This window comes from Dendropsophus ebraccatus, chromosome 1 (genome assembly GCF_027789765.1).
Source record: "Dendropsophus ebraccatus isolate aDenEbr1 chromosome 1, aDenEbr1.pat, whole genome shotgun sequence".
In the NCBI taxonomy this organism is placed as follows: domain Eukaryota; kingdom Metazoa; phylum Chordata; class Amphibia; order Anura; family Hylidae; genus Dendropsophus; species Dendropsophus ebraccatus.
The window spans coordinates 79586742-79611098 of NC_091454.1; the positions used below are offsets into that span (position 1 = coordinate 79586742).

Here is a 24357-nt window from a genome sequence, read left to right on the forward strand (position 1 = left end):
ATATACAGTAAAAGGTAATGCCAGTGGATAGTGCTGGCTACGTGCCGTTTTTGGCACGATATAGCTCTGTGGGTGTTCCAACTCTGTGGATAGCCGCTTTCAAAGCAGAGTAGCGTTTAGAGTCTTACTGCAACTCTTTAAGCGCTCAAGGATGTAGTGTTTAATGATGTGTAGCGTTTAGTGTATTTTGGAGCGCTGTCTGTGGATAAGAGCATATACGGCTTGGCAGTAAATATTGTTTGGTGCAATGTGCACCTCTCACCCTTCCGACGTTTGCTGGTTTTAGGCCAGGTTGGGTCTGGTGAAGGGGTTTCCTTTGCAGTCGTCGTTCCAGTGTTGTTCCGGTGGTATGGAAAGCGTCTGAGACGGTGTCTGCCGTCTGATTTATAGGATGGTTAACTTGCGCATGCTCAGGATGATTTGTTGCCCGCGGGACCTCATGGTTTTTTTGGCCGCAATTTTAAGTTCAGCTATTTTGGATGGATGGTTTGGATGTAACCTTATGATGTAGATTCCAATAGCTTATAAGGTATATTAAAGTTGGCTGGACGCGTTTCGATGCCCTCTTGGCATCTTTCTCAGCAATATAGTAATTACTATATTAACAACAGATTAACAAATTTGGGGCCGTAATTTTTACAACACCGACTTAACAGTTTTGTTTGGATAATTAGGATAAAAAAAACTTGACATGCAGTTCTCTTTTTAATTCATACTTATATTTTTACTTTGGGTGTAGGCTCGTGTCATGGCAACGATTGGAGTAACCAGAGGACTTGGCGATCATGATTTGAAAGTCCATGACTCGAATATTTATATTAAACCGTTTCTTTCTTCAGTTCCTGAGGTAAGTGCAATTAAAATGTTATTTTTTTTATGCATTTCGAAATTAAAATAAATAAAAAAAACACCTGGTATACTATCCTCACAGGGTAATTCATCTTTGCCCTTAAAGGGAAACTATCAGCAGGTTAGATACATCTAACCTGCTATGCCTCTATAATGCTTGTGGCGCTGAGGATGAAGGTAAGTTTCTTACCTTCATTTTTGGCATAATTTTCGTGTAGTTTAATTCCTATGCTAATGAGGCTGTTTGGTGCACTGGAGGCAGAATTGCTGCTTTTAGATGGCATGCTCCCTCTGCTGATATTCATTAGAAGGGATGGCTTGGTGAGGGTGCCAGTGCACCAACCCACCTTTTTAGCCTAGGGATTAAAATACACAGCCATACCTTCATCTTCAGTGCCTTCTGCGCTATAGGAACATATCAGCAGGTTAGATGTGTCTAACCTGCTGATAGTTTCCCTTTAAGGGGTTGTCTCACTATTAATGCTTAACCCTCTTTCCTGTGGATTGGGTTCACCAGGTGTTCTGTTGTTCTCAGTTTTCACTACAAGCCCACACCGATACACTGATTAGAAAAAGTCCAGCCATTTTCTTGCTATTATAGCACCATCCCTGTTCTCAGGTTGTGTGTGGTCTTAAAATTCAGCTCCTCTCACTTCATTGGAAGTCCGCTGCATAACCACACTCAAACTGAGGACAGGTGTGGTGTCGTTTCTGTAATGAAGTGTTTTTTTTTTCTCTGAGCCTAGATAACCCCTTTCAGGATTAGAACTATCAGTAGTTCCTTTGTTCCTGTACATATACCATGGAGATGCCACTAGTTCTATAATATAGTTTTTCTATACTTGTCAATACACCGAAAGATATCATCTGAACATCTGAAAATCTAAAAACTGCATTTCACATAAGAACTAGGGATGGTCCGAACCTGCCGAGGTTCAGGTTTGTATGAACCCGCTGTCTGAGGTCCCCGCTGTCTGCCCGCTCCGTGGAGCGGGCGGATCCAGCGGGAGTAACGCCTGGAAAACTGGGATACAGCCTATGGCTATGGCTGTATCCCAGTTTTCCAGGCGGTCCTCCCTCTGTATCCACCCTCTCCACGGAGCGGGCAGACAGCGGAAATCATTACCGAGGGTTCGGGTTCGTACGAACCCGAACCGAACTCTGTTCGGACCATCCCTAATAAGAACCATGGAGGAGATTTATCAAACATGGTGTAAAGTGCAACTGGCTCAGTTGCCCCTAGCAACCAATAAGATTCCATCTTCATTTTCCAAAGAGTCTGTGGGGAATGAAAAGTGGAATCTGATTGGTTGCTAGGGGCAACTGAGCCAGTTTCACTTTACACCATGTTTGATAAATCTCTTCCAATTTGATAACGTTTGCTTGCGGAGATTCATAAAATTTACTGTACTACTGTACTGTATATTATAGCTTGTACAGGGCTTCATACATACACAGTTGTTCTAAGAAACTTTGTGTTGCTAATACCAACACATCAAATTATTGCTTTCATTTAACCAGAGCAAATATGAAATTATGGAGGGTGATGGAAAGTAGTTTTATGTAGGTTTATTAGAAAGTGCTATTGTAAAAAGAGGTGTTATCACATGAATATGTATTGGTCTGACCCTTGCTTCACAGTGCTGGAGATTATACACTGACTCTACTGGTTGAAGAGATGTCAGATGTCTTCAACTTCACCACCAGAGTTCTGTTGTACAATTTTAATAATTTCTTATCAGTTCAGCCAAACATTATCATTCATTAGTACATTGGCACAATAGCTGCCTGTGTAATTTACAATTGCATGTTAAGAAAAAAAAAAAGATCAGTATACCGGAAACAAAACAGTGCCGCTTTTATTATCTTCTGTAACATGTAGCCTTAAGAGACTTCTACACAGGCCGATTATCATGTAAAAAAAAAGTTTAAATTTAAGCAATAATCTTGTGGTTTAAAGACTGCAATGATCAAACTACAAATAAAAATTTCTATGTTGTTTTGAGCTGCCCTTAAAATCATCATCAATTTTGTTCATATTTACGCTTGTATTAGCGACTTTTCTTTAGCTTCTTGTCTAAATAGCTTAAAAGAAAAGAATCATCGCTTGTCGTTCGCTAAACGAGTGCCCAAGCAATTTACCTGTTCCTGTTAAAGGACCCTTACTGTATTTCTGTTTCGACTGGTAATTGCATATAGTTACCAAAGCCAGAAATCTGCACATTTAAGCCCCAATGTGGAGCCCCAACAGGAACTCACCTGAAACAGCTGCTTTTATTGTAAACTCCACCTCTTTTTCCCATTATATAAAAGACCTAGGATAGCATTCAGTAAACTAATATTGCCTAGAGATAGTGGAGGTGCTAACTTGCCAGATGTAAGAAAATATAATCTGGCAGGTTTATTCAGACATTGACTGGCTTCAAGGTAGCGACTTTTATTCCAACTGTACATTAGTGACTAGCCTTGCTCACCCCTGGAACCTTGTTGCTCATTTAAATACCAGATCATCAGCTCTACCAAGATTTCTTTTGATGCTCAAAGAGACAATAGCGAAATGGAAAGCAGTAAGGGAAACTTGAAGCTGTCTTATCACATGTCCATGTTCTTAGTTTCTTGGTGAAATGCTGAGCAGAGGACAAATAGTTTAAAACATGGCTGTCTAAAGGGATAAACTCGGCTCTTTAGATATTGTACATCCAAAACCACAGATATATTTAACCTTTGCAGAATGCTGCATTATTCAAGCAGCCATTAACATTCATTGCTATTAGCCGCACAAACCCATAAAAGTATATACACCTGTACATTTAGAATTTCTTTTGCTTCCATAGGTAGTGCACACTTTATTTATTTTTAACTTGCCCCCTTTCTCCTGATATTCTGCTCTTTCCCTCCCATTGTTGACAGCTTGTTGTCTAGTTTAGTTTATAGACCACCACTCCGCTCTAGAAGCAGCGGTCTGGATGATGTATATATAGCTATGTAATATATAATTCCAGGCTTTCAGCCTGGAATATATAGAGCCTGCTTCTTTTCCACATTTCTTTATATTTTTCTCCTGGGTAAAGGAGAACAGTAATGCGCTCGATACCCCTACTAATTAACTAATCTATAAACTCGTTTGAGCTTCCGCGAAACACATTCCTATATGTGTTCCAGCCATATATAGTGTTGTATAGAAAATGTCATGTATAGTGCCCCCATATTTCCCCATGCAAAATGATACCATATAAAATGATGCAACACTCCCCTATAGAAAATCATGCTATATAACATGTGCCTTGTAAAGTATTTCTTATAAACATGCACACTAAAATACAGTATTTAAGTGCCACTCAAAGCCCTTTATAAACTGTACATTGATGCTCATCTGCTCATGACTACACTTTCTGCTTCCTGTGCAGATACCACCATAATAAAAATAAATAATTTCATACATTACCTGACCACGCTCCCAAGTGCTTCTGCATGCTCCCAATTACCTTCCTGTCTTCTGCCTGATCCCGAAGTTGCCGTGAGTGCTGCAGAGCTGGCCTCTGAAGTGACAGATCACTGGCCCCGGCATCTAGGAAGATTAGCACTCATTTACAGCACATTATTAATCGGGCCGTTACACTTTCCCATTCTTACTTCCTTGTGCCCCAACCTACCAAACCAAGGACTCCCTTGCACTCACCATTGCATTATTACTTTTCTTCTTTGTACTCCCACCACCACCAACTAAAGCTCTACCCTACCCTTCAGTATCTGGGGTCCAGGTCAAAGTACAGCCCTGCCTGTAAAGTGGCGTTACTAAAATTCATCCGCTAGTCAAATAATAGTGTCTTAATGATAAGGGTAAAACTTTAAAGGGGTAGTGCGGCGCTAAGAAATTATTCCCAGAATAACACACATTACCAAGTTATACAACTTTGTAATGTATGTTAATGTCTGTGAATCGCCCCCTTCCTGTGTCCCACCACCCCCACCCATGTACCCGGAAGTGTTGGTGCATTATACATTACCTGATCCGTGTCGCGCATGTCCGCCATCTTGTGCCAAACGTCATCTTTGGACGGACGGCCGAATCGCTGCCGCTGTCCCCCCTCTGCCGCGTCATCACTGTGCTCAGCCACTTCCAGGTACACGTGCGGGGGTGGTGGGACACGGGAAGGGGGCGATTCACAGACATAACATACATTACAAAGTTGTATAACTTTGTAATGTGTGTTATTCTGTGAATAATTTCTTAGCCCCGCACTACCCCTTTAACAATTTGTTACTTGGAAATCAATTAAAATTATTAATCCAACTTCAGAGCAATTGAAAACTGTCCGATCAGTGATGATAAAACCAACAAACTCATTTTGTTCCATTCTGAAAGCTCTTCGGAAAAAAATGAACTCATCATCAGGGAAATGATAACATCAGTTTCTTATTATTTACATGTAAGATGTAGGAAGTTAACATTCTCAGAATACGCTTTAGGATGTTTGTGTTTGAAGTTGGAGACGGTTGATCCCACCTGGAAAAATACTGAAAGCAGCATTCACTGCACAGATGGAGTACAGACACGACATGGGAATTGAAAGACAAAAGGTATTGAAAGGCAGGAGACCTTAGAAGGGAGAAGAAAAGAAAAAGGGATCTGCTTGCAATCAAATCACTTTTACCAAGTTCCTGTATCTGTTTTGTGGTCAACATATCACTTAAATAGTTTGAAACGTAGTCTTAATTGTTCTCACGTTCCGTAATTCTTCTACAAATTGCATGAATGTTCTTCAATCCAGGTAAACTACTGCAGTGAATGAGCCACTATTACAGTGTTTAGATCCAGTTGTAATTGTGCCCTATGGGAACACCGATGTCAGAGCTGAGTTCTTTCAAGAAAATCTATTCACTTCCCTTTACATCTATAGGTACAAGTGAGAAAAAGGCCTTCTACCACATATACTAAGCACTCTAAAAAATGAACAAAATAGTCTAGTTATATTCTGTGTCTTTGTGAAAATTTACATCAGCAAGTCCATAGATGAAGTGATTATCACCTTGCAGTTTGGTTCAGTTGTAGCTTTTTCTATTGTCGAAAAACAATACAAAATGTTTTCTAATGGGAATAACTTTGTTCATTTAGTGGGACATATCATCATGTATATTACTATATTTGCAACTGTTCAGATCATCCGAAGGTAAACCTGTTACTGAGACAAAAATCCAAAGTGAAAGTGCAAACTGTATTCCTAGGCAAAAATGTACTCTTCAGTAAAGGATACAGCTATAAAGCGGATCTCCATGTACAGAGATGTTTGATACGTTGCAAATTGTTTATGTCTAAGAGCTAAATTGGCAAAATAACACATGGTCCCAGATCTTGACAAAATATTAGATAAATCTTTTATGTTCACTTTTATTTACATTTTTTTCCAGAACATAATGTATTTATCTGAAGGTATGTTTTCTATGTTTGTAGTGTTATTTATTTATTTATTTTTAATAAAGAATATCATCTTGATTCCTTTAAATTCCTTTCCTATTACCGGACGTTCCGGACAATAATCGTTTAGTGTACTAGCTTAAGTTCAAAGACCATGATCAGCCGCATAATCGCTTGGTGTATTACCTCATGTAAAAGACCACAAGCAGCCTACATGCACAATATCGGCTGATGGTGGTCTTTCAACAAATTGAAAAATCATAATAACACCAGAGAGACGGTCTGTTGCTTGTCCCTCCATGTAATAGGAGTGGTGGCAGCAGACTTTATTGGGCAGCCTGGGCGGTCTAAGGATCCTCAGTCCCCCATGGCCCCCTCGGTCCTCCCGATTGCTGTTTGTGAATGTAATAGCACAGGCAGCAAGCTGGTAACGAGGGAGAAACCTGACAGATTGGTGCTAGCTTCCTCCTCAAAATCGTGCTGTGTAATACAGTCTTAACTACCTTACCTAACTTACATACTCTCATTTACACCAAAACAAATAAGATAGAAAGAAATGTCAGATTGCAATGGATTCCTTAAAATTATCCCATAATAACTTCCTTACCTACATAATCTCATGCACAAAAAGCAATATTGTACCCAGAAAGAAGAGTCAGATTGCTGAAAACTGAATGCAGTTAGTCTCAGGTAGATATGTAATTCATAACAGCTGTGGTTTGAGTATATTCTTTTAGGAGGTGTTGTGAGCAGTGGTTATGGGAGGTCACTAGAGAGGATCATTTGATCCACTGACTAGTAGCTTCCACTTGACCACCATCTAGACACAGCCAGCACCTTCATTGCACAGCCATCTCTCTGCTTAGACCATTTCTGGTGGCTTAGGCAAAAAACATTTAGTGTTGCAGTGCCCATTACATGTCCTGACATTGACAGCCAGCCACCATCGCCATCATCTAAAGTGGTGTTTTGCGAAGGAGAAAGCTGCACTGCTGTAGACTTTAGCAAATAATCCAGAATTTGCTTGAGATCTGAAGGTAGTACAATTGAGTCTCCTTCCCTTCACTCACCCCCTTGGCTTGGTTGAACTTGATGGACATGTCTTCTTTTTTTTTTTTTTTTTTTTTTTTTTTCAAACTTTCTGTGTAACTTAGTATGAAGGCCTTGTGATGAGCGCTTCAATACAGCCTTTGCAGTGTACAAGGGACTGCCCCAGGCTGGTGTGATGAATGAGGAGCCGTCACATATGACAGGTGGTCACCTCTAGTAGTGATTCCAGAGGACTAACAGCTCAGTAGCTCAGTGATAAGTGCAGGACATTCTGCTACCACATATGTTGCCTTTCATGACAGGGCTTCCAGCTGACATTATTCAGCAGGATACTGCTCAACCACACATGTCATGGGACCAGCTGGGATGCCATACAGAACCAGTATGCCTCCACAGCCACTCCTATCTCCTCTTGTAGCCATGCAGGAGGCGGTGCAGCAGGATACTAGAGCCTCCTTTCAGTTATACATTTTTTTACCAGTAATCCTATCCTTTTACTCTAAGGGTATGACGCTGGCGGATGCGCACATCTCCACTGGTCCCATAGCCTTCATTCTATGTTTTGGCCAATTCTGCTGTCCGCCCGAAGAATGAGCGGGTTTGGAATTTGGCAAACCATAGAATGAAGCCTATAGGACCATCGAAAATGCACGCGTCCGCGCGTGGGTGCGAGCTGCGGAATCCACAGCGGGTAATACGCCAGGATTCCATAGTGTGCACATACCCTAATATTGTAATGAAATACCTATATCATCATTACATTTACACACAAAGTTTCCTTCAATTCCAACAACTTCTTGGTGTCATATATTTTGCTGTATACAGTGGCAGTATATTCTCAGAACTCCTCTCTGCCCCCACAGTGTACAGAGCTCAAATGAAGCTTGAAACAAGGTATTTGATCCTTATGCTAAACAGCGAGCCTATTCACATGAACTGAATAGCAAAATGCATGCTAAATAGTTATTCCTGCAGCTTTTTTATTTGTTCAGTAAATCTGATCCCTGGCTAAATGAATATTGGGCTGATGCTCTATGATTGAATACATAGGAAATATTTACATGACATGTATAAGTTATTATGTATGACTTGTTATATTAATAGACTGCAACACACAAGCCTTTGTTAGTAGCTGGTAGATAAATTTAATATAGGGGACTTGGACTATGTATGGTTCACCAGAAGTAATTTAGCTTGGTCATTGAAGGCATGAATCACTTTTATGTATCCAATAAACAGCCTGTGCATTAGGAAAGTGGGCTGTGCAGGAGTCATAGCCCCTCCAGTATACATTGTAAATTTTTGTTGTAAAGGTAGACATAGATGTTGAGATATTTGTGTTCATTCCATGGACTTCTTGAGTATGACTATGAGCCACTGCTCTTCATACAGGTCTCCTGCAAAGCCACACTGGTGTGTGCTTTATGTGTTTTGTTTCTTCCAGGGTTGTCTTAATAAAACAGTGACTAAATGGAAAATCATGGCCGACCCCTTTTGTTTTAAGAGAGATAAGCGCAGCCAGAGCTATCTGGCTGTGGCTTACCCCTCCCTATAGAGAATACAGGAGCATTTGGCTGCGCCGAGCATTCCTGTGTGTGAGGAGGGCAGATAGGTGAACAGTAAATGATTGTCAGTCAGTTATTGAAAGTGTATCTAAGAAAGCTACTCAGATTCACTTACCATGTACATTACAGTGTAACAGCATGGTTACAAACACCCCATGAGACTGTAATGCATTACAGTCTCATGACGTGTTCATAGCCATAGAGACCCAAACTTCTGGATTAAAGGGGTTATCCAGCGCTACAAAAACATGGCCACTTTCCCCCTACTGTTGTCTCCAGATTGGGTGGGGTTTTGAAACTCAGTTCCATTGAAGTAAATGGAGCTTAATTGCAAACTGCACCTGAACTGGAGACAACAGTAGGGGGAAAGTGGCCATGTTTTTGTAGCGCTGGATAACCCCTTTAAGAGTGAAAACCTCTTCTGATCCATCAGTGCCCTGTCATGACAGGTACACTTGAATAAAGAGAAAAGATTGTATCTATTTGGTGTTGAACAGCACATAACTCTACTTCTGCAGCTCTCTAGTCCAATGGCAGATCTCAACAGGATCTCTCATACAGCATGTCTATATTTTCGTAATACCAGGCAATTTCATGTCACAGGACATGCCGTTTTGTACATGATGAGTGACTGTGGCTACTTAACTGACACTAGTGGCTCATTTTTAATTTTTCACATACAAAAGCCCCCTGTCACAGCTTGATGCTCCATTTCAGCGCCTGTGTTGACAGGGAATGCATTGTCTCAATCACTCTGCCATATTAGGTTAGGTTTTTTTATTTATTTATTTATTTATTTAAATCTGGTGAAGTTTTTGCCTAGTTTTGCCTCATAACATAGGAGCATGTCGGGTTTCTGTCATTTTTCCCTGGCGATTTAGTGTTCCACCTTATTTACCAATGGTGTGTGACACAAATTTTCCCAACCAACCCATCACAATCAACAGATTTATTGAGAAAACTGTCCTTATTATTTTATTTTATTTTTTTTTAAAATGTTTTCTTTCTAAGGATGCGTTCATACGTACAGGATCCACAGCAGATTTGATGGTGCAGATTTGAAGTTGCAGATTCAAAGCAAACCAAATCTGCGCCTTCAAAGCTGCTGCCTATCCTGTATGTGTGAATGCACCCTAAAAATCAGCCACTTCTAGTGGTGGCAGATGGTCAGGTTTTAGTTTTGTCCTGTGAAAACCCAATAAATTTAGTTAGGGCATGAGACTTTATCATTATTATTATTATTATTATTATGAAATAATACAATACAAACTACGACAGAACAGGAAAAAAAGAATGGTATCTTAGTGAATGAAGCTAATTATCTATATAAAATAAAAAGCAATCCTGAAGTCTTGCTTTTTTACACTGGCCTTTGAGCCTTGCAAAAGGCTGACATTTCCTGTTCTGTAGAGCTCTTTTCTCTGCAGTCATCTCATTGGCATCACAGGCAGGGTTACAATAGAAGGTAACACCTCTGGTATAAAGCTGGAGACAGATTATACAGGATCCCCCACGAACAATAGGTAATAGTCACAGTCACTGCAGATTGACACAAGTTACAGAACATGCTCTGAAACCAAGTCCTCTCCATCTCAGGAATGTATCTGAGTAATGTGGATCTTAGAAGAAAGAATTATGGATTTCAGTTTTAGCATTTGGCGTCAACTGTTGCAGCTATGGGGAAGGAGGTTAGAGGAGGCTGCCCACCTAGAGGAGGGTGGGCAATAATATTTCTTGGTCCTCTTTGTTATCTGTCACACACATGTTTTAGTAGTGCAGAAGACATTTTAGTAATCTCTTTTGGTTTTCTGTACATTCTGTAAAATTATATAAGCAATACAGGAATTCCAGGAATTCTGCCTTTTTAGGCAAATATTTGAAAACTGCTGAAAGAAAAAACTGAGTTTATTTTATAAACATTTTCTTTTTATGGAGTGAAGAATGCAGAGTACATTAAAACATCCCAGCCATGCACTTATGCAAAATCCAGTACATGTTTAGACGAGTCTGTGGACCACAGATGTATTGCTGCACTGAAAGGATTAACCAGCATGTCTGACCAGGCGTACGATTTCCAAATTGTAATACGGAATATAATTTTCCCTTGGCTGCATTTGCTAAAGCCGTCATGCCTCTTTTAAATTACTGCTGTTCCTTAGGTTAATTAAAGTACTCGGCAAGCACTGTCTGATGGCTGTAAGGTTTAGCAGGGAATTCAAGTAGTGTGCAGTGACAGCTGGAATGCTGGCCCAGAGGATACTTAGTGGATGTTCAACAAAAGATTCATTTAGAAACTTTGCACAATCCCCAGCACAGGCCAGAGATTGTCTCTGGATTGTGTAAAGGCCACCGGTCAGTGTTGTAAACCATGCTTGCAGTTTTTCTAACTCTAGTACATTTTCCAAAAAGAACTATAACATGTCCAGGCAGTGCTGCAGTGTAACAGTAACATTAAGACTGGAACCGTCTATTCTATTATGGCTTCCTGCATTTGATGACTGCCATTATAAATGGTATTAAAGGGGTAGTCCCGATTAGTGGAGCTGATCAGTGGAGGAGCCAGACACCCACTGATCTAATAGTGATGGCCTATTCTGAAGCCCATTTTACTACAGGTCGAACGGCATAAAGACGGAGGAGGGAAAAACAAGGAGGGAAAAACAAAAGCAATCATGAGCAGTGAGAGAGGAAAAATGTCCAGGCTGAAATTGTCAGCGCTCGTTTGCTCCTCGTTCCCTGCTCGGTGACGCCGCTACTACACATGGCGGCAGTGAGCGGGTAAGTGCAGGGGAGGCCGCCAGGGGGGCTGCCCGGGTGATTGCTAGATCATCCGGGCAGCCCATAGAGGATAGCGGTGGTCTGCTGCCACTGCTCCTATTCCATGGAGCGATGGCAGCAGATGGCTGCTATCACAGTCGTTTTGTCTTTCAAAATGTTGAAAGACAAACGACAGCATCGATCAGCCGGCATCTTTCATGTCGGCTGATCGTTGCCTTCTGTTACACGGGACGATTATCGGCCGAATACGATAATTGTTCCGTGTAATAGGGCCTTTAATCCACGGAGTATCCCTTTAATTAATATGTCTTTAAGATCTTGAATATTTCTGATTGCAACTGTATTACTATAAATAAATGACCAATATGGAAATAGCCATTCCCTCTTACAATGCAATAAACAAAATCAGCAGATCATAAACTTCTATTGACTTTCAGCTTACATCTGGCTCCTGGTGTGTTTGCAAAAAAAAAATCTGCCATTGGTATTTTGGTTGGCGTTTTTTGTCTCCGATTTTAAGACAGTGTGAAGTCAACCCGAAAGACTACATTAGCACATGTATATATTTTTTCTGTACATCATTATGTTCCTTTTATTTTATTACAGGTACGAGTTTATGACCTGTTGCAATATGAGCATGGTGCAGATGATGTGCTGGTTTTGGCAACAGACGGCCTCTGGGATGTCTTACTAAATGAAGAAGTGTCTGAAGCCGTTACAAATTTTCTAGCATGCTGTGATCCTGATGACCCTCACAGGTGTGTATTGGATGCTCTCCTGTATAGTTACTGTATAAAGTATAAGATAATGGAATCCATGCATTTCTTTAAAAGGTCTTTTCAGAGTGGTTTAGAGAGACTGTAGTATCCAGTATTGTTCCAAAATAGTTGGGCTAAAGAATCCTGTCACATGATGGCCTATTGACAAGAAAACATGTGCATAACATCCCAGACCTAAATAGCTACTTTTAGCCAAGACCTAGTAATTTAGGTAATTTAGCAATTACCTCACAATGAACATCCATAAATTGCACTTGTTTTTTTGTGCATTGAATGGGTAGTTACACAGAGATTTGTTGTATAGACATAACATAGGCTATACTCTCATCAGGGACAAGTGCAAAGCTCTCATACTCAAAGGCCCAAGTTGTCCATTATGGGCTGTCAATAGAGATGAGCGAACCTGGAGCATGCTCGAGTCCATCCGAACCCGAACCTTTGGCATTTGATTAGCGGTGGCTGCTGAAGTTGGATAAAGCCCTAAGGCTATGTGGAAAACATGGATATAGTCATTGGCTGTATCCATGTTTTCCAGACAACGTTAGAGCTTTATCCAAGGTCAGCAGCCACCGCTAATCAAATGCAGATCGTTCGGGTTCGGATGGACTCGAACCCGAACCTGGTTCGCTCATCTCTAGCTGCCAACATACCACTTTGTTGGAACTCCACTTCCATTTCCTACTTGGGAGTAACCATTCCCAAATTCTCTGCAAAAATGTATCCCCAAAACATAGAAACCTGCACTAAAAGTAAAGAGAACTTATTACATGGAAAACAAATTCCCTTTAACCTTAATGGGCAGGACTAACTAGGATGAACAAAAAAGAAACTAACTATCTATATAGAAGCTTTTTTTTCTGGGGATCCAAAAAGTCTAAAATCACATGCAAAATATTGCAACAAACCAAACTACACGTCTGATGTGCATCAAAGATCTTGTGTAGTACTTGCTTCCATGGTTCAGAATTGTTTTAGCAGTACAAAGACATTCTGGTTTAATGGTACAATCTTCATATCCTGGGATGGTTCCTCGTTCTTAACTTTGATCTTATTCAGACACAGGTAATCAAGTGCCCTGATTCCCAAATTCATTGATCAGATCTATGGGCTAGAATCTTTTCTGAGCTGGCGCATATAATCTAATCTGCATCCGCTAGGATGACCAGTGAAAAATCACCTTCATCACATGTGATGGCCACTACGAGTACCTTGTCATGCCCTGTGATCTCTGTAGTGCTTCTATGCTTCTCCAAGAGTTTGTCAGTTATGTCTTCTGGGATCTGCTTTATGTCCACGTGGTGGACTTGGAGGACATCCTTATATACTGACCTGATATTACCTTGTCCGTCTTATTGTGCCACAGTTAAGGGAAAACAGATTACCGTATTTTTCGCTTAATAGGACAGATTACCGTATTTTTCACTTGATAAGACGCACCCCTGATTTTAGGGGGGAAAAATAGAAAAAAAATATTTTGCTCATTGTCACAGTTTGGAGATAGCAGCAGTGTGATTGGTGCCAATCCCCCCATATAGTGCCCCCCATAGTAGCCAATGCCCCCATATAGTAGCCAATGCCCCCATACAGTGCCCCCATATAGTAGCCAGTGCCCCCATAGTAGCCAGTGCCCCCTGCGATCAGAAAAACAACAAACAGGTTATTCACCTGTCCGCCGGCCCCAGCAGCTCCTCTCCCGACACTCCGGTCTCCCGTCATCCTCCGGCACAGGCAGCGGGGGACAGGGAGACTGCCGCTGAAGAACACTTCCGGGACACAGGCAGCTTCTCTGTATCCCACTGCCTTTGCCCGGAGGATGACAGGAGACCAGAGTGTCTGGAGAGGAGCCCGCCCAGCCCGCCCCTCCATCGCCGCTTAGCCGATCAGGAGCCCAGGAAAGTGCAGCTCATAGCTCTTTCCCGGGTTTCTGATCGGCTCAGCTGAGTGGCGATAGAAGGGGCGGGCTGAGGGGATCGCTCAGTGCCGCTCACTATGCATATGCATAGTGAGCGGCAATACAGGGGGCAGGCGAGACGGCTTCCTTGCGGTGCTCGGCACTGCTTGGGAGCCGTCTTCGCTTTATAGGACGCACTTGGTTTTTCCTCCCACTTTGGGAGGAAAAAAAGTGCGTCTTATAAAGCGAAAAATACGGTATATTCTGTTCTGGGTTTCATCGTCTCTGATGCAGGACTATAGATTGATCCAGAGAAGCAATCTGATGCCCTGGACTGGTCACGTCCCCTGGGACTCTGAGCAGTGTAAAGATTCCTCAGCTTTGCCAGTTTCTATTGGCAATTTATTCAGCATTTTTCCTCTCTCACGGCTCATCTCTCTGCCCTGAACATAAAGAGGTTACATTGCTAAAAACTGCACTAAAAATAATAATTTGATAAGTGTCATTCTTTGCAGTTGTGTTAATACTTATACAATGTGGTCTTGAAATGTATGGTTTAATAAATATAGTTGGTGCAATTCTCAAGTGGCAGGACTTTTCTCAACGAGAGAGAAAATCATGTCACCTTTTTTTATCATCTTGAGTCAGTAAATACATGACATTGTTACAGAGGCCAAAGTACTCCAAGAACACGGGATGGTATTCAAGCAAATGACATTTGAAGGCTGGCTTTACACATTACAAGCAAGTCAAAACTGCATGGAAATTTCCAGATCATGTAAACCCAGCGAGTTCAGATGGACTGGCTGACCATCGTATGTGTATGACAGTCTCCATACTCTCCCCCAACAAATGATGTTAGGAAAGAAAGATCGGACATATTGGATTTCAACTACCCTGTCCTGTTTTTAGGGATGCGAGCTGCTTTTAGAAAAGCCTGGCAGTGGCTTACCCCTCTCCCTTCATCAAGAACACATAGGGGGGACATTTATGAATGGTCCGCCCACGGCGTACACCAGGAAGAAGGTGCAGATTCGCCCCTTCTCCCTGGCATACGCCTGTCATATGCCCCACTCGCCCGATGGGTGGTCTGGGGGAGCTTGGGGGTGTGACAAGGTGGGGAGGAGGCATGGCCTCCTTCTATGCCTCATTTACTATGATTTACGCCTGCTCACAGGTATAAATCATGATCCAAATCTAGTACACCAGATCCAGATTTAGTGTGTCGGGTTGGCTGGATTCACTAAGAGGCATGCGCTTCTTAGTGAATCCTGCTGGTGAAATAGGGGCAGGGCCTCATATAAGACCGGCATACTTGTACGTCGGTCTTCATTAATCCCCCCTATAGACTGTTGGCTGAGCCAAGCGTTCATGTGTATAGGAGGAATCCGGAGACATAGCTGTTGGGCGCTTGTCCTGCCAACAGTTATCAGATATGTGTGGCTATATTAAATCAGGTGCTGGGCTTTTTATGTAAGTTTATTCACACAAAAGACAATTTTTGTGGTCACCTTAAGAATGCAGAAACATGGTTATTAAATAATTAATGATCGAGCCTTTAATCCATCTAAGTGCTTATATGATCGATATAAGAAAAAGCTCCTAGAAAGTCCTAGAAGCAGCATTTATCTGCAGGAAAGTGTTATGTAATCTGTGGTCCTCTCCTTTGGCAGGTACACACTGGCTGCTCAGGACCTGGTGATGCGTGCTAGAGGTGTCCTGAAAGACAGAGGTTGGAGAATATCAAATGACAGGCTGGGCTCGGGAGATGACATCTCAGTGTACGTCATCCCATTAATACATGGCAATAAACTGACATGAAGAAATCGACTTCAACTGCAGGGAGTGTTTAATATGTACTGTTAACATGTTGTGAATAAGCCTGTATGTAGAAACGTAACTACTGAAATAAGGCAGCACAATTCCCTTAGTTGTGCATTTGGGACCTCAGAGCATATGTAATGCTGCTAATGTTATATAATTTCTTGTGTTGTACCCTAAAGACCTGAATCCTGTCTTCATGTTCTTCATGTTGTCATGTAGTTTTTGACATTAAAATACTGTCAGTAAAACGGTACACAGTTACATTTGGTCAGAAGTGAACTGTAGAGAGGTTCTAGATCTAGACATCTCCAGTATGTGTATCTTTAGTTATATGTCAGGATTTAGACATATGTTTGTGTGGTTTTAGGGCAGGGTAGCCACAGAGTTACAAAGTGGCTAAAAATGGGAGACTTCTGGCTATATCCATAATATGCTTGAAGCTTGAAGAGTTCACTGTGATTGTACTTATTAGTTCACGGTAAATATACTTAATGTCTTTATATTACTGTCTGAGCTGTAGATCTATTTCTCTGCTCTATTTAGTTTTCCAGTTTGTAGAAATTTTGCTCTGTCTAAAAAGAGGTTAGAAACCCTGTTAAAGAGATCTGCCTCATGTCCATGCTGCATGCTGTTATAGATTTTAATATAACTCTCATACAGAAGAAATAAAACCCTCTTCATAAAAGCCACATATAGCTAGCTAGCCTGTAAGGCAATGCCTGATCCACTGACCCCTTTCCACCCAGAGCTATAAAAAGTTTATTGTTGAAACTATGCAGTTCCCACAAGCTGACGTATAATTACGATGCAGCGATTGTGTGACCTCAGAAGTATTGGAAAGTACTATATGAGCAGTCATATCCTCTACTGGGACTAAAAACAAAAAGAGGGGGAAATAGTTTTACAGAAAAAGAAAGTAAAATGCAGCAACAAACTATATCAATTTTTAATATTTATATTGAGCTAAATTGAGAAAAAAGGTCACTATCATCTGGTGGCTTTAGGAGGACCATTTTCTTCCTCTTGGAGAACTAACTTGCACACCAGCTCCCAAGAGCATCACTTGTAGGACTTCCTAATGCCAGTTGATGGACAAACAGTCACAGATCCTAAGTCACAGATTCTTGCATGCTGTCTCCCATGTTTCCAAGCAGCACAGAACCTATGCTGCAAAGTTCTTATGGCTTGCAGTATAAGCAGTCACTGAAAGATTTAGAAAGTCATGTGCCTAATCGCACTGTGTGTGTATAGTCCTGCACCAAGTCGCTTCCCCTTGGTCAATCCAACATGAAAAATAGAATGATCAGGACACTTTACTCTTCAGAAATTTTTCTTATTTTCCTTTTTTTCTTTTTCCTATGCAATATAAAATAACTTCTCGTACAAAAATGTAACATAACACATCACCACAGTGCGCAGGATTCAGGAGTTTCAGATGCTTGAGAAAGGGGGCGGACCCCGAAACGTAGCAGCACGCTCAGTCGTCATCATACCGTCTGAAGAGAGTGAGAGTCTCAGAGGAGGAATGGAGCCGGCCAGGAACTTGGCTTGAACATCTGAAACTCCTGAATCCTGCGCACTGTGGTGATGTGTTATGTTACATTTTTGTACGAGAAGTTATTTTATATTGCATAAGAAAAAGAAAAAAAGTAAAATAAGAAAAATTTCTGAAGAGTAAAGTGTCCTGATCATTCTATTTTTCATGTTGCAGTATAAGCAGCACAGCAAGGCCCCTTAGAAACTAAGGAGATGAGTGTACACTTCATCTGGAGAATGGCGGCCAGACATTGGGTCGTCCATACAGAAATGCAGAAATAGTCGATTAAATGTATTGAAAGCTGACAAAATATTTCTAGCTTGATGGTCACATTACCATGCGTTTGTCATTCAGTGAAGAATTATTTGTACTTACATTCCTCCAGACCAAATGTAAATGTATTTAAATGGGGAAAGAGGATGTGATAACTAGAGATGAGCGAACTGGCTGAGGTTCGGGTTTGTATGAACCTGAACTCTCGGCTTTTGATTGCCGCCGTCTGCCCGCTCCGTGGAGAGGGTGGATACAACCTGAGGACCGCCTGAAAAACTGGGATACAGCCATAGCCATAGGCTGTATCCCAGTTTTCCAGGCGGTCCTCAGGCTGTATCCACCCTCTCCACGGAGCGGGCAGACAGCGGCAGTCAGAAGCCGAGAGTTCAGGTTCATACAAACCCGAACCTCGGCCGGTTCGCTCATCTCTAGTGATAACTGTACCCATCATTTTGTCCCTGGAGGTCTCAATTAACAGCTTTGGTCCATAACCTTTTGTGAAGTTAGTCTTTGTCTCTTAAAATCCATTATTTTTTTAGTATACAGATGAAAAAGCTTAATGTGAAGCAGATGATGTAGCACACAAGCACTGCAGAACAATTGTGGCTCCTCTTAATGCTACCTAGGGTGTTTTTTGTCATTGGAGTGAACTTCTGACATCTTTCCTTACAAATGACACTGTGGACTGTTGCGATGCGCCATCAGTTTAGGTTAATGGTCCCTAGTGAGACGTGGAAAGATTATAAATGATATCTAATGAAGAATTGTATTCGTATAAGTAGCGTTCAGTCTTCTTGATTTCTGCATTTTTACTATAAACTGTATACTTATAACTGTCCTCAACAACAACAAACTGCTTTATAGAAAAACTTACAGTCAACCCCCCATCTTTTTTGTGCCTGAGGATTGTATTTATGCAGCATGCAAATTCAGGTTTGAAGACTGTGGTTTCTGCACTTCCATCCTCATCTATTCACAGCATATAGAGAGAGCCGTTTAATGTTCACATACAGGATGCTTAAATCCAAGTCATTCAGAGGACATAAGAAATGTGTCATCAAGCTCAGTGATTCGCGACAGTCGCGCTGCAGCCAAGTTTAGCTTCAGCCTGGACAGGCTAGATAATCACATTAGATTTATATTGCACTCAACATATCTTTGGCTCCAGATAAATTACATTCATCTGACAGATTACAGTAAGCAGCATTTAATCAATACTGGTAGAGCTTGACTCATTTTTTTCACATTTCCAATGCTCACCCTCTATGTAACTAAAAGTAGATTTCCCTTCTTAAGAGAACCAGATTATTTCCAGAATACATAGTTTACATTCATTTAAATGAAATGCACATTTATGAAGTGGCATTCTTGAATGACTGGTCAATCCTGGAAATACACCGGGGTTTTGGCTGTTGTATTCGTGCATGACCTGCCTCTCTGTCCCCATACACATTAGAAAATGCAAATCTCAGTATGGGAGAAGGATCAGGTATGTTGGAGTTTTAGATAAACTGCCACTAGGGTAGTATGATAGTCGTGTATATCACCCCCCCACCCCACCCAGTTTGTATGGAGGGGTGCAGCTCTCCCATGTATAAGGGTACCTTAAAGGGAACCATTCACCCCGTGGCCCCCGGCAGAAACTGACATACAGTGACATAAAGGTCAATATACTTACCACATCGCTCCCGGTCCCGTCCCGGATCCCGTTGTTGACACGGAGAAATCGCCGATTCTTCTTCTCCCGCCCATTATGGTAATGAGCTGAGATGAGTCCAACGTCCATAGGAAACGACAGACGAGTCCAACTTATTCATGAGGTCCTCTTCTCGTCGCCGCCCATCCACGCCTCCTGGAACTTGATTGACGTCTTCAGTCTTCTGCCGAATTCCCGCGCAGGCGCCGCTGTGATGGTCTCGTCACCTCTTCTGCGCCTGCGCGGTAAACAGGATACGGTCTCCGAGCAAATCGGCGCACGCGCAGTAAACAGTGAAGCTGCGGAGCGGCTTCAATTGTGAACTGCGCATGCGCCGAAAACGACTGTCACGGCGCCTGCGCGGGATCCGGCGAGAAGAAAGAAGACGAGGAGGAAGAGGACCTGGCGTCAATCAAGTGTCGGAGGCGGGGAGAAGGCTGGACTTCGGACCCGGCGGCGCTCATTACCATAATGGGCGCGAGAAGAAGAATCGTCGATTTCTCCGTGTCAACAACGGGCTTCGGGACGGGACCGGGAGCGATGTGGTAAGTATATTGAACTTTATGTCACTGTATGTCAGTTTCTGCCGGGGGCCACGGGGTGAATGGTTCCCTTTAACAGAGAAGACTACTGGCACAGTAGCAGCTATAATGTCTTTTGTTTTTTCCAATAGTATTCAGTCACAGCTTAGATTTCAGTTTGGCTGCTATGATAAATGGGTGATTTTAGATTTTTTCCCCTATATTGACGAGTTCGTTAGAACCTCATTTTATCAACTACAGTACATCTCAGCAATGAAGTCTTACATTTTCAATGATGTCCTGTTTGTTAATCATAATTTAATTACCCGTATTTTCCGGTGTATAAGACGAATGGGCGTATATGACGACCTCCAAGTTTTCCAGTGCCTCTTCCAACGCACACCTAATAAAAATACAAGACCAGTCTTATACGCAGGAAAATACTGTATTTCAAATGTGCATTTTTTCCTATTATTATGCTACTCTGCACTTTAAGAAAATAATAGGTGGACCTTAGCAGGCAGGTGAGGGCTTCCACAGGCCAATGGATTTACTTTAATATACAACAGAACTTGAGCAAAGTTAAGTGCATGTAGGACTCAAGCCCAACACCTCTCTGTGCTGTGTCTTTCCTTTTGTTATTGCTCCTGAATATCACTACATTGGAAACTTAATGTTACGAGTTGGAGGCATGTCACTATACAATAGCTGGCAGTACTGATTAAAGAGTGGCTGACTATGTAGGGATATACTGCTTTGATAAAGGCAATGGCAACACCCAATTGTCAGTTTATTCATAAACCTCTAGGAGGAATAGTAGAACAATGAGAAAAATATTACCGGAATTAATTAGTTATACAGTATTCCTCTGTAAGTAATAGTTCAGTTACAGCTGTCTTCTACTGAGACTGCCAGACTGCTCCTGCCATTAGATTACATAATTACCTGCTATTTTAAAGCTGAAAGATGTGCCCTTTGTATTAACTGAACATGTAGAACCCTGATTTGGTCCACATTACCTCATGTAAGAGCCACTATAAAAGCTTATGCACATAGTGTCATTTTAGGATCTCTGTGCGGACTCGATGTCCGTGCACAACATCGGGTAGCAATACACAGTAATTGTTCTATCCCTGCTAAATCAGTTTTATTGCAGGTCAGCTGTAACAGGTACACTAATAGCGGAAAAGCAGTGCATACAGGCACTTATGTGTACAATCTGTTAAATTATAAATTCAATTGTAGCATGTCTTCTTCACCTTCTAGGATGCTAATCCTGTTTTACTCCCAAAATTGGATAATGCTTTTAAAGTTTGTAAAAAGCCATGCTTCTGCTGATAATTCCATAGGTGTATAAACACAAGCTGGCATTTGCCACCAAAAAGGGATAATTTTTAACCATTTTTTTTTTAAGTTTTAAAAAGCACAAAAATCTGCTAATGTTTGATTTTAAACAAACTGTCACCACCAGCCATTTACCCATATTTGCCCATAGCCATTCTTGTTTCTGTAACTTTGACTTTGCCTTAAAAACTGCTCAAAACATCTGTTGAGGTCCAACCACTGGGACCCCGCTGTTCTTTTGAGTTAATAGAGTGCTGGCCACGCATGTACACTGTACCTTTCATTTGGTAGCACAGATTTCCTGTGTTCACTAGTTATCACCTATACTGTGGATAGGAATAACTTTTTAAGGGGGATTCATCGTCACTATCGTGCTGATATAGATCCGAGCTCCTACACAGCTCCCCTACTATATCTGTGATGTGTTCATCGATAAGTCTAGTTCCAGGAAAAACATGATTTATTCCGGCACGTGAGGCAAGCAGAAAGACGGGAACTAGTCAACTTGGCAGAGGCCAGGTCATAACTAGTCAGCACACTCTATGGAAATGATTGACAGGCAAATAGGCTACTGATTGCTCTTTCTGCCTGTCAATCATCCCCCCCAGAGTGCGCTGACAGGCAGAGAGCAATGACTAGTTATGGCCTGGTCTCCACACAGATCACCAGTTCCCATCTCTCTCCCTGTCTCGCCCACCAGACTTAAAGACGTTTTCCCTGGAACTACAATTTGGTGCAGCTGGGAGTTATATCAGCACGATTGTGCCTATTTGGTTCCCTTTAATAGTCTGAAAGTACATTAGGGAAAAGTGCTAAATTGTCCACATTATTCCTGTGCATATTTAACACTATGGTGTATGCAATAACTTACCAGTAACTGAATGTGCCAATTTTTGGCCAGCCTTTGTTGGCTTTTACTTTTAATTTGTATGTTCTTCTTTAATGTAGTAGTAATGCTACTGCTCAGTTTTACACTCAATATAATTTAATTGCATTATATACCAAATAGAATCTCTCTAGATTTCATATTGGTCAAATCAAGATATGCACCTTATTGCTCTTTCATAGAAATTCCTCATTACCTTTGGTGTAAAGTATACACTGTTGGCCATTGTAAAAGTGAACCAAGATGGTTACCTGAAAAAGTAATGTTGCCGATGCTTATTGAGTTCAAAGAAAAATCTGCATTTTACTAAATCTCCCCCAAACCTAGATTTAATGTATGTTTTACTGAACAATCACATAATCTACTGTACATGTTTAAGCCAGCTGCATAATGTATTCCAAGAATCTCTTGGAATAGAATTTAGAAACACATTAGTGAAATGTGTCCAAGTTCCAGAGCTGGCCGGTCTTGTTGGAGTTAGGGTGAGGGGTTTATCTCCCTGTTTGTAATGTTCCCGAATGCATTGTCCTCTTAGTGATCTCTGTGCAGCATCACAATGCATTGTATCTCTTGTGCTCTGGCATGGATTGTTATCTCCGCCCATCTTCAGTGTAATTTCTCTGCCTTCTCTTATAGCATGTGACTATTTCATTCCACTCGTTGCAAGGTTTCTGATTTATGTGTAGCCTGGAATGAAGCATTCACCAGTGCATATAAAGTGATTAGGGGAGCTGCTATTGCTGATACTATTAGTACTCTACACAGTACAAGGACTTTTAGGATTTTAGGATACATGGCAATCAGCCATAACATTAAAACAACAGGCATAAACTTTTCAAGACTTCTGAAGGTGTTTTGTGGTGCCTGGCACCAAGATGTTAGAGACAGATCCTTAAGTCCTGCATGTTATGCGTTGCAGCCTTCGTGCATTGGACTTGTTTTTCCAGCACATTCCACGGATGCTTAATCAGATTGAGATCAGAAGAATTTGGAGGCCGAGTCGACTCTTTTTCCAAGTAAGCAAAAGATCCAGCCGTCCACATTATTTAAATGAAACATGATTCATCAGGCCAGACCACCTTCTTCCATTTCTCCAGTTCTGATATGCGCCTGTTGTAAATGGTTTTGGCAGTGAATAGGGTCAACGTGTCCTCACAGCAGACATTTCATTTAATTTCATATAATTGAATGTTATGCAGCCTGTGCTTGACCTTGTTCATTTACCTTGTTTGACGTTTCCCTATTGACAAAGTCCAAGATGGCTGCCAGGTGGTCTTTAGTATATCTGTGGAATTAGACCAGATGGGCTGGGCTTTACTCAGTGTGTACATTAGTGAGCCTAGAGCACCCATGATTATGTTGACTGTTCACTAATTGACCGTCCTTGGACCACTTTTGGTAGTTACTAACCACTCCATACTGTGAATGGCCTACAAGACCTTCCATTTTGGAGAAGCTTTGAGCCAATTGTTTATCCATTACGATTTAGACCTTGTCATGGTCACCCAAATCATTACAAATGGCCAATAATCTGCTTCCAACGCACCAACTGCTAGAGCTGACTGTTCGCTTCCTACCTCCTATATTCCCACCACTTGACAGGTGGCAAAATAATTATACAGTATATGAGATGTTGTTCACTTAACTTGCCTGTGCTTTTAATGGTATGACTGATCCGTGTATAATGCAAATACGGTCTTAATAGAATTAGCACTTGAAGATTGTAGTGCTATATTTATGGGGTTTCGTTTAGTAAAGCTTTTAAGCTGGTCATTGAAGCCCAGGGAATTCAACAAATGGATAGAAAATGTGTGCTTGTACTGATAATCTCCTAGAGTAAATCTGTATAGCATTAAATAAAACTGAATGATGTGTTCCACCCACACAGGAATTATTGGAAGTACTGCAGAGTTAATTTTTTTGTAGATTTAGCAGTATTTAATACTGT

At 41.4% G+C, this 24357-nt stretch overlaps 1 protein-coding gene across 2 annotated transcripts in view; it reads left to right on the forward strand.

Moving 5' to 3' along the window:
* The window catches only part of LOC138774651 (protein phosphatase 1H), a 98418-nt gene extending 81915 nt beyond the window's left edge, over positions 1–16503 (forward strand). For both annotated transcript variants that reach the window (XM_069955651.1, XM_069955656.1), the window contains exons 8-10: positions 740–847; positions 12265–12416; positions 16002–16503. In XM_069955651.1, coding sequence (XP_069811752.1) covers positions 740–847; positions 12265–12416; positions 16002–16149 — 408 coding nt within the window. In that variant the 3' untranslated portion in view covers positions 16150–16503. The remainder of the gene's footprint in view (positions 1–739; positions 848–12264; positions 12417–16001) is intronic.
* The last annotated feature ends 7854 nt before the right edge of the window (positions 16504–24357 follow it).